The sequence below is a fragment of the Zalophus californianus genome, chromosome X (genome assembly GCF_009762305.2).
Source record: "Zalophus californianus isolate mZalCal1 chromosome X, mZalCal1.pri.v2, whole genome shotgun sequence".
Taxonomy (NCBI): Eukaryota; Metazoa; Chordata; class Mammalia; order Carnivora; family Otariidae; genus Zalophus; species Zalophus californianus.
The window spans coordinates 7581755-7593590 of NC_045612.1; the positions used below are offsets into that span (position 1 = coordinate 7581755).

The 11836-nt window shown below is 41.0% G+C and overlaps 1 protein-coding gene across 1 annotated transcript; it reads left to right on the top strand.

The window, feature by feature from the left end:
* Positions 1-8902: 8902 nt before the first annotated feature.
* On the top strand, positions 8903-9204 carry LOC113931212 (small EDRK-rich factor 2-like). The gene has a single exon (XM_035725705.1). The coding sequence runs from the start codon at positions 8903-8905 to the stop codon at positions 9080-9082; it is 180 nt and encodes a 59-aa protein (XP_035581598.1). The 3' UTR covers positions 9083-9204.
* Positions 9205-11836: the final 2632 nt, after the last annotated feature.

The window sequence follows — 11836 nt, forward strand, 5'->3', positions numbered from 1 at the left end:
AGAGGTCCTAAGGTGGGCGCCTGGGTGGCTCAGTGGGTTAAGCGTCTGCCTTCGGCTCAGGTCATGATCCCAGGGTCCCGGGATCGAGCCCTACATCGGGCTCCCTGTTCAGCGGGGAGTCTGCTTCTCCCCCTTCCCTCTGCCTCCCCTGGCTTGTGCCCTCTCCCTCCCTCACTCTCTCTCTCTCAAATAAATAAATAAAATCTTTAAAAAAAAAAAAAAGAGGTCCTAAGGTGTTGGAGGTCCAGTGTTGGAGAGCTGCTACCCTAGAAGAAATTCTTGAACCAAGGACATATGTTAAAGTATGTCTGTAGCAACAATATTTATAATATTTACAATAGCCCCACCAGAAAAAAATGGATACAAACACATTAAGAACTTTGACACATTTTGTCCCATTGTCCTCCAGAAACCTTGTACAAATTTACATTTCCCCTGGCAATGTATGAAAGGACCCATTTTCTCATATCCATGCCAATCCTAGTATTAGCACTTTTCTTTTTATCTTCTGATGTTTCTTTTTTTTTTTAAGAGGAGATTTATTTATTTATTTTAGTGGGGGAGGGCCAGGGGAGAGGACGAGAGAGTCTTAAGCAGACAACACTGGCTGCCGAGCTCCAACTGGGGCTCCATCGCACGACCCTGAGATCATGACCCGAGCGAAGTCAGATGCTTAACCGCTGGCACCACCCAGGCATCCCTACTTTCTGCTGTTTCAAATGTGATAGCTGTTGTTCTAATCTTCATTCCAGTGATAATTAATCAGGTTAAACACTTTGCACTTTGCATATGCTTCCTGGTTATTTGTATTTATCTGCTTGTGCATTGCTTGGTCATGTCATTTGCCATTACTCCAATCAGGCTGTTATGCGACATCACATACACACACACACACACACACACACACACACACACACACACACACACACACTTTGAATAACCCATGGAGGCAGAATTATGATTTTAAGAAGACTGACCTCAAGAAAGCTGCACAGAGTTTACAATTAGCAACGGCTTTTGAGGAGGTTTAGGGTTAAGCCTCAAATGTAAAGCAAATTTAAGTTGGTTATAAAACTCAATGTCAATGTAAGAATGATTGTTGAAGAGACATAGTGGAAAATATATGATATCTACATTATACTAATATGGCCCAAGAAATCCAGAAGTTGATGGGAGAGAAAACCTGCTCTATAGTTTTTCTTCCACGTAGGAAGGAAAACAAAATATTAAGCAAATAATTATACAAATAAAATGCCTTGAGAACATAGCAGTTGTAATCTCTGTACAGCTCTTTAGCATCCTAGCTGCTAATCTCTGCTGAGTCCCTTGGAGTCTCACCCTATTTTGGTGCAGCTCTGGAGTGAGCCAACTATATATTTTGTGAGAAACACAGATTGAGGAAGCCCCATTGTGTGGTTCTGTCCTCTCTAGAGATTTGCCCCCACAGTATCCATTCACTCTGGCAGCCTCAGACCCTGACTCCTATAGCTTCAGTCCAGTAAGACTGCTGCTTATTCCCAGCAAACTGCACAAGAAAAACTAAGTAAAGGTGAAGACTGTCTTTGCGTGCTTCCCTTCATTCAGGGACCATATCCCTTTAGAGACTCGCCTCCCCCTCTGTTCCAGAACAACTCGGTCCTAAAGAACGAGATGAGACAAGCAAGGCAGGTTTTCAGGCCTGGAGTCTGGAAGAAGCTATGTGGCATAAAGAAGGCTATCAGAGCCAGAGGAATGTGGAGTGGGCATCACCATGGAAGAGAGGCCCAACATGGGGTATGAGAAACCAAATGGAGGAACGAAGGCATTCTTGTCAGAGCCCCAGCAGAGTGAGTGAGGATGGCATCCAAAGGGCCTCATCAGCACGGTGTAGTAGATCTTAGAGGCAAGAGGTCTGGACCTGATTCCTGGCTCTGTTACTTCATCTATGACCTTGGCAACAGCATTTAATCTCTTGGCTACTTTGTTGGTAGCATGAGCTAAATATACTGACCTTGTCTATCTCTGATGGTTGATATGAGTTTAAAACACAACCGAGACACTCTAAGGTAGATAAGTGAAAGTACACTGATAATGGTAAAACAATATACAAATAAGTTATTGTCTATTAGTAGTAATTTTTTTCAGAATAATCAAAAAACACCTTACAAAATATATCACTGATCAATATTGAGTTCTTCTTCAAAGGCTTTGTGTAACTCCCCAGCAAACAGATCACAGGCTTTGGACTTTGTATGACAGCCCTGCCAGCTACATGTTATTGGACCAGTTACTTAACTTTCTTTATTTTATTTTATTTTTTTAAGATTTTATTTATTTATTTGACAGAGAGAGACAGCAAGAGAGGGAACACAAGCAGGGGGAGTGGGAGAGGGAGAAGCAGGCTTCCCGCGGAGCAGGGAGCCCGACGCGGGGCTCCATCCCAGGACCCTGGGATCATGACCTGAGCCAAAGGCAGATGCTTAACAACTGAGCCACCCAGGCGCCCCTGTTATTTAAAAAGTTATTTAAAAAAAAATGCCTTGAAAACATAGCAGTTGTAATCTCTGTACAGCTCTTTAGCAACCTAGTTGCTATTTACTTTCTTTTTTTTTAATATTTTATTTATTTATTTGAGAGAGAGAGAGAGCATGAACTGAGGGAGGGGCAGAGGGAGAGGGAGAAGCAGACTCCCCACTGAGTGTGGATCCCAACATAGGACTCTATCCCAAGACCCCGAGACCATGACCTGAGCCAAAGGCAGATGCTTAACCAACTGAGCCACCCAGATGCCCCAAAGATTTTATTTATTTATTTGGTTATTTATTTATTTGAGAGAGCAAGCGCACATGAGTGGAGGGAGGGGCAAAGGGAGAGAGAAAGAGAATCTCAAGCAGATTCTGTGTTGAGTGTGGAGCCTGACATGGGCCCGATCCCACAACCCTGAGATCATGACTTGAGCCAAAGCCAAGAGTTGGATGCTTAACCTACTGCACCACACAGGCACCACCCCCCCACCCCCCGTTACCTAACAATCTGAGCTTCGGTTTTGACATTCAGAATAATTGCACAATTTCATCATGAGAAATAAATGGCACAGTATATGCACTCAGGAGTAAAAAGAAAATTATTATCAACCTAAGAAAGCTAATATCAATTTCTAAAAACCTAACTAATACCACTAGGCAATTTAGATACTAATTCATTTTTATGGACGTTTTTAACTGGCTAATTAATATTTGAATATTACTTTATGTGACTTCTTTTCTTGTATTTGTAAATGATCACCATTTTTAAAGCATCTTAAGAAAAGATTGAGAATTTATAGGAGGATGTTAGGAAGAGGGTGCCTAATAACCAAGTCCAATTCAAATTAAGTAGAGCATATGAGAAGAGCCAAATTAACGGCAAGGAAATAAAGTTTCTCATATCTATTTTTTTTTTAAATGCCATTTTGCCATTTGTGGAAAATAACAAGAAACCCACGACAGTTTGGCCACCTCATCATTTTGGTAACTGTAAGTCTATTTTTTTTAAAAAGGACTTTATTTATTTATTTATTTGAGAGAGAGAGAACACACGCATTAGAGAGTGGGGGTGGCAAGGGCAGATGGGGAGGGAGGGGTGGACCGGGAGGGAGGGGGACAAGCAGACTCCACCTCAACACTGAGCACAAAGCCCCATGCAGGGCTCGATCCCAGGACCCTGAGATCACGACTGAGCAGAAATCAAGAGTCACAGTCTTAACTGACCGAGCCACCCAGGCGCCAGCAAGTCTGTTTATCTAAAATGTGAAAGGCTGACATTTTTAGTCAATAGTTTGAAATGTTAATGTTGTGTTAATCTGGGAGCAAATCATTTCCTATTTAAAACGGATTGATTTTGTCCAGGAGAGAGTTGTAATCTCTAATGATGTGGTAAGTCACTTAGAAATAATTTGAATAGCTGTGGAACCAAAGGTTCTGTCACCGAAAGAGATCAGGCAATGGTTTTGGAAAAAGGTTTCGTAGAAAACGTATGTTGGTTAGTGCACATTTATTGTCCTTGTTTATAAATAGTATCTCTTTGGGCTAATAACATGATTCTAAATCAGTACAAAAAACCATGGCAAGGAAAATGGCAAAGAGGAGTTATACTTGCCCGACCTTGCAACAAAATTTCTCCTCTCCCCAGAAATTGCAACTATTCCTGAATTGTTAGACTATCAGAAAGAGAATCAAGAAGCAGTCCTTATAAGAAAGATGTATACTTGGTGTGATGATGCAGCCTTTAAACAAATACTTTACCGGTCACATCTGTTTGGCTTCTCTGACTTTTAGTTATAATTGCCTTCAACTCTCATAAAATACTCTAAAGGTATTATGCTTAAGCACAAAGAAAATACAAACCATTTTTCTTATGACCCTCCCCCAATACACACACACACACGCACGCACGCACGCACGCACGCACGCACACACCATATAACTTATACAATGAGGCTCTGTAGCAACAGGGACAGAGGCAGAGACAACCAGTGAACTGACTTCCTGAGGACAGCATTGCCAACAAGTACAAGAATGTTTTGTGGCGATATTTGAGACACACTACTACCAAAAAAAAAATGTATTATTTGTGTGAGATCCCCAATTTAACAGACCATCCTGTTTTCTTTTTTGTTTGTTGTTATTGCTGCCCTTGTCGCTTTTATTTTTGTTTTATTTTGCTTTGTGGCTCAATCTGTCCACGTTAAGTCAGCTTTACTCTATTGTTGGCTCTGTTACTTATTAACACTATGATCTTCATTGAATCACTTTCCCTTGGATTGTCAAATTCTTCAGCTAACATAAGAATTCCAGTTTTCATTTTTCTATTTCCACTTTGAGGAAAATCTCCACACTTAATGATCCACTTCCAGGTCAGTCACAGGTGACTACTAAACAATTAATTGATTATCTGAACAAATGTTACAATTTGGTAAGTGATTAAAATTAGCCTTAATGGCTTCGGGTATTTGGAGGACAATGATGATACCGAATTAACAGTCGACATTCTGTTTGTAATGACCTTGAAAATGGCCAAGTCCCCCCCACCAAACTATCTATAAGATGTTTTAATTATATTCTCCTTCTTCCCTCCCCAAAATCTCCTTGCTTCAAATATCTATAAACGGCTACAACGGGGAGTGGTCAACACCCTGTCTTTGTAATGACCTTGAAAATGGCCAAGCCCTCCATCCAGCCTTCTCTGGAGATTTTATCTCTTAGCTCACGGTCACTCTCTAATACTACCCCAGCCATAATTCATGGTAATTTCATTATTCACATGGGTAATTCTTCAAACACCCTGAAATTTCATTTGACTTCCTCTTCCCAAATGTTCTTTTTTTCACCTTATCTTATCCCCCTACTCCCATGGGTATATGCTAGACCCGTCAGGACCAAAGATGTAACCACCCCATAGCTTCAGTTTCAAACATCTCATTCTGTCTACTATGTTCTATATCTGCAGTTCATTTCTGCCAGTACCCCAGCTCCAATTATCCTCTCCCCGCCAAGGCTCATTACCCTTAGTAACTTTTCACTCATTTCTACCTAGCTTAAATTCCACAGTCCATCCATATGATAGACATCGATATAACTGGTCTTCCTCTACTTCTGGAAACCCAGAAAGATTGCCATTCTAAACCTCTTAAGGTTAGGCAAGGCTCTGAATGCTGCTAGGCAATTGTATATTTCTGTAATTCACTCCTTCCCTCACTGTCATAGAAACCTATTTTCTGCATTATCCTTCCGTTTCAGATATCCAACAATTTCTTCTCCACCTTCACTTTCGGCTGATAACATTGCTTGGGGGAAAATAAGGAGGGGAGAGAGAGACAGACAGATAGATAAAGAAAGAAGTTCAGAAAAGGACTTTGCAAGCTATCACAATATATATCATGTCCCTTCCCATAAATATACACATACACTAGGCCTTTCTTCCTGTCAATATTGGCACATTGTCCACGCTCTGCTCTAAAGTTATCTCCTCTACTTTTCCCCAAGACCCTAACTTAGAAAATAGCATCACCCTTTCGCGGCCATGGAGGCTTTAACAAAGGCCAAGACCGAGGACCTCTGGAACATGTCGTTCTATGAGGAGAGTTCCCGCATCCCTGTGAAGACAACACAGTTTATAAATGTACTACAGACTAAAAGAAGGTGCCTTATTTCAATGCTCCAGTTTATTTAGAGAACAAAGAACGACTTGGTAGAGTGGATGAAATATTTGGGCAACTTAGAGGTTTTTATCTTTCCGTGAAGTTGTCAGAAAATATGAAGGCATCTTCCTTTAAAAAAAAAAAAAAAAAAAAAAAAACCTGCAGAAGTTCTATACAGACCTGAATAAACTGCTACCACCGCAGAGGTTTTTACCCCACGACCTCCAGGTGAGAAGGGACCTCCAGGAGATGGGGGCAGGGGAGGCCAAGGAGGGGGGAGGGGAGGAGGTGACAGAGGCGGAAGATGAGGTGGAAGTGGAGGCTTCGGAGGAGGAGGAGGTGGTGGTGGCTTCGGAGGGAGAGGACGTTAAGTGTTAACAGTTGACATGATCCACGTCTAGGGATCAGAAACTTGTTTCCTGAGCAAGTCTTGAAGAACTGGTCATTATATGACACTGCAACTAAAATGTCAATGCCATGCAAAAATGAGTGCAACAGACTAGGCAGTTTTGCTCTAAAAGAGTACAAACAAGTGTTTTAACGTTCTGTACAACGATTGGAACTCTGTGGGTGCTTACTAAACGGGCAGTTTGCATTTGAAGCATACTTGGAATTTTTCAAATAAAGTATGTTATTTCTTTAAGTTAAAAAGAAAATAACATCACTCTTTCAATTATCCCCACTTTCCAGAATCATTCTCCTTTCCTTCTCTGTTGGATTTTCCCCAGCAGCATACAAACCCGCTACAGTTTCTCCTAAAACACGTCTGACCCTACAAGCTGTTGTAGCTATCACTCTTCTTCTCTGGTCCTCTTAACGCCGGAGTGCTTCAAAAGACGTGACTGCACTTGAGACCTCCAACTCCTCTCCTCCCATGCTCTCTTGAGCCCATTCCAGGCAGAATCGACCCCACCATTACACCAAAACTGGAGTAGGCAATGTCACAGATAACCTTCGTGTATTTAAACCCAATTGTTGTGGCGCTCCTCATCCTATTTGCCCTACCAGCAGCATCTGACATGGTTGGTCATCTCTCCTTTCACAGGGTCTTCACTTTGCTCCCACGACACCGTGCTATTCTAGCATTCTTTTCATGGCTATCTCCAAATAATTATTTCCGAGTTTTTTAAAGGTGTGGCTTGCTTTTAGCCAGTAGAGTATGGCCAAGTTGATAGGATGTCACTTCCATGGTTATGTTATATAAGATTATAACTTCCATCTTGCTAGCAGATTCTTTCCCTTGCTAGCTTTAGTAAAGCCTGCTGCCGAGTTGTGAGCTGCCCCATGGAGATGCCCACATGGCAAGAAACTGAGGTCTACATTCAGCCAACCTCTTGGGAGGAACTAGGAATGGTCATTTCTCTTCAGTCTTCTTAGCCAATTCCTCCTCATCTTACCAAATTTCTAAGGGTGGGAGTACCTCAGCGCTCATTTCTTGAATGTTCTATTACTTATTTACTGATCCTGTCTAGTGTTGCAGTTTTAAATGTAACTATACACCGATGACTCCAAAATACATATCTCTACATATCTCCATCCAGGACCTCTCCTCTCAAGTCAAAACTTATATATGCTCTCGGACAGATAATGGCAAACCATGGTCTTTATCTTTCCCCCAAGTCTGTCTTTCACACAGGTTTCCCCATCTCAGCACCATCTTTCACATTTCTCAGGCCCCAGACTTGCAGCTATCATCAACTCTCTCACATGCCACATCCAACCTGTTAGGAAAAATATATTTCATATACCTTCAGAATACCCACAATTTAATCATTTCCTGCGCTTCTTCCACTCATTCTATACTAAAGCAAGCTGCCACTCTTTTTCATCTGAATTATTCTGGTAGCATCCTCACTACTGACCCTCTTTCGATTCTTATTCTTTATAGTATATTCTAAACACAGCAAGCTGGAGTAATTTTTCTAAAATTAAGTAGATCATAACATTCCTCCACATAAGACCTTCTAGTGTCCTTTCATCTCACTCAGAAAAACCAAAGCCCTTACCATGTCTATAAGGCCTTACATAATCTATTTATTATCTCTCCCACAACTCAGTTACTTACTGTGTTTCAGAAACCCTGGTGTCCCAGATGTTATCGAAACATTTCAGAAACTTATCTCTCTTTTGTGGCTACTGCATTTGCCCTTCCCTATGCCTAAGAATGCTATTTCTCCAGATATCTGAATGACATATTCTCTTGCCTCCTGTAAATCTTGTTCAAATGCCAACTTCTCAGTAAAGTTTTCCCTGACTGCCCTATTTAAAATTGGCCTATATGGTGTCATAGTCTCATCCCCTGGATATTATAGGTCCTCTGTCAAACTTGTTTTTATATCATTAGAATAGTTGTATGTTTGATAAAGCTATTCAACTATTAATATAGACGAAATTTATCACTATATCACTATCATCTATATAAGTGTCCAAATGAACCCAAAGTGTCGGTCATAATTTTGATCATGCCTTTAGTTTTTCTTTCTTGCAAAAACAGAGGTGTCATTTTGACAATTAGGCTTAACGTACTGTGTTGTAGATCATCCTTCAGTGAACTATTTTAAATGTTTAAATTTGGTGCCACTTAAATTTATTTTATTATACCATCAATAGCTGATTAAAAAGAACCAAATATTTCCAAAAAAAAAAAAATATATAGTGGTGACGCTTGGAGAAGGGGGCGAGGCCTGCAACGTCGGACAGAACGAGGGGACGCACCGGAGGCAGGCCGGAGCCGCTGCCGTTGCCATGACCCGCGGTAAGCAGCGCGAGCTCGCCTGCCAGAAGATTATGAAAAAGCAGAGCAACTCGGTTAAGGGACAGCGCCGAGATGACGGGCATTCTGCTGCCGCCCGCAAGCAGAGGGACTCGGAGATCATGCAGCAGAAGCAGAAAAAGGCAAACGAGAAGAAGGAGGAACCCAAGTAGCTTCGTGGCTTCGTGTCCAGCCCTCTTGCCCTTCGCCTGTGTGCCTGGAGCCAGTCCCACCACGCTCGCGTTTTCTCCTGTAGTGCTCACAGGTCCCAGCACCGATGGCATTCCCTTTGCCCTGAGTCTGCAGTGGGTCCCTTTTGTGCTTCCTTCCCCTCAGGTAGCCTCTCTTCCCCTGGGCCACGCCTGGGGGTGAGGGGGTCCGCCCTTCCCAGTGCTTTTTATTCCTGTGGGGCTCAACCCAAAGTACTAAAAGTAGCTTTGTAATTTCAAAAAAAAAAAAATTCATGAAGTGGTTATTGGATTTGACTTCTGCATACTGAAATGAGTGTTTGCTGTTTGTCAGATGCCTAATTTTGTCAGATATACACCGCTGAATATGTTCATCATTAATGAGACACACGCTTTATACTTTAAAAATTGTAAATAATCAAGGTCTCCTTTCAGTAGATCACTCACATATGTCAACTTGGCGTTTTTCTATTTACATGTTTTCATTATGCTAGTGCGGAACTTACAACACAGCAGTGCCACGTACCAACTCCAGAGAAGGTCATCTCTTGGCAAGGCAAGGGGACCTAACCTGATACCTATTTTCACTCTAAGTACCAATTCATGTGAAAGGCAGTGCAGCTGAATAACAGCAGAGTAGGGGTCAGGAGGCCTAGATTCCATTTCTAACTCCTGCCACCATCTTTCTGTGTTACTTTGGCCAGTGGTTCTGAATTTGGGCCTCTTTTGCCCCCCAGGGAATATTTGGCAATGTCTGGAGACATTTTTCATAGTTCTGACTGGGCATTTGTTACTGGGATCTAACAAAGAGAGGCCAGAGATGCCGCTTAGCATTCCACAATGTGCAGGACACTTCCACCCCCGTGACAAGGAATTATCCATCTCAAAATGTCGGGCATGCCAAGATGAAGAAACCCTAAAGTAAGCAAATCACTTGATTTCTCTGGGTTTTGGTTTTCTCATCTGTAAAATATTTTAGTCCTGTCTCAAAGACTATCCACTGATAAGCACAAAGTAATAAGCTGTACTCATGACATTGAATACAGTTCCAAATAATTAATAATAATTAATAATTTAGAAACAGCATTTCCTTTCAGACCCATTTCAGAAGAAGCTGATGCAAAGACAGGGTAGACGAGTTGCTTGAGAAAATCTGGCAAAGGTATAGAATGCTGGTCTCTGGGCTTCCGGTCAACTGGACGGCCAACTTCATCACGTGGCTTCCAAGAGCCAGTATGACATTGTCAGCAACGCCTGACTGAAAATGTTTGCTGAAGTTTTGGTCACAAACTACAACTAAACCTGTTTTTATTCTTTCATCTGTATAGGGTAGGTGAAATTTTTCTTCTCAGTTTTGGGTTGCCTTCAGAATCCTCAGGCTCTTGAGTTCATCAAACAGTCCACTTGATTTTCTTCCATGTTGCTAACTCAAGTGTTTCTCTCTAAATCCCAAGCCACGGTATCACTAAATAATTGATTGCATAAGTCTACCTTTTGAGTTTTACAGGTCAGTATCAAAAGTTTCATGTCCCATGGAGATCTGTTAAGGAAAATGATAACATTGTGTAGCATATTTTATTAATCTAATGCTGACTTGATTAATCAATCTCTCATTAAGGAATTAACCATATATACAGGATCCTGTGAATTATAGCCACTTTCAAAGTACTTTGAGAAGAATAAGCCCAAATACACAGGCTCTTCACACTACACCATCCGAAGTTCGGTAAAGATGCAATTTACAATGCTTAGCTGTTTAACATGTTCGTACGGTTTATATGCGCTTCTGCTGTGAGAAATAGATGAAAAGGTGTTAGAAGTCTATCATATCAAAGTAACCAAGGTTCTCTGATGGCTTCATGGGAAGCAAGGTTACCAATTATCTCTACGTTGAAGCTGAATTATCCTTATCAGAACCCAGTGCAGCAATGAGAAGATTCAAGATAGTGATACCAATTGTTCCTGAGCTAGCTGTGCCAGATACTTCATCTCAATTTGAAAGTCACTCCTTATTTGACAAGAAGTGTCACTGGAACAGGTAGGTGAGACCATCACTACTTCTCTTCTGTTTTATGTTTTAGTGGAAGTTAATTTGAGATGTTGTGAAAAGAAAAGGCAGAAACACGCTTTTCAGTTTCAACACCTTTAACGAATGAGGAAAGCCAATTTTGTATCAAGTAAGCACCTAATTAGACAAATGGCAGTCAAGGACATGGATCTGAGAAGGGTGATTTTAAGTCAGGTTTCGATATCTCATCTTCTTGAAAGGAGGACAGGTAGTCCATTGAAGGGAGAGCGTGTTAGACCAACAAAGAGATGTTATTCTAAACCTCAGTTATACCTGGGAAAGACTCATGTTTGCCTGAAGAGAAAATAGGAGAAAATTTCATTGCGTTATTGCCAAAGATTACTCCAATTGAAATTGGGAATTAATTAACTTTAAAATTCTAATGTTATACTTTGCACAGGAAGCATGGACTTAGACTAAAAAGAGGTTGCATATTAGGCAAATGCTTTAAAGTCTTACAAAACATAAGAGAAACAATACGTTCAACCAATGTTACAAGGATCTCAATTTAAGGGGCAAGAAATTAAAATGAAAATATCAAATATGTGACTAGCAACCCACATAGTATAATAGGTGTATATTCTGCTAATATCTCAAAATTATTTTCTGTAAATTAGATAGTTAATAATACTTTTTTGTTTCTTACTTAGGCCTCAGGACTTCTAAAACAT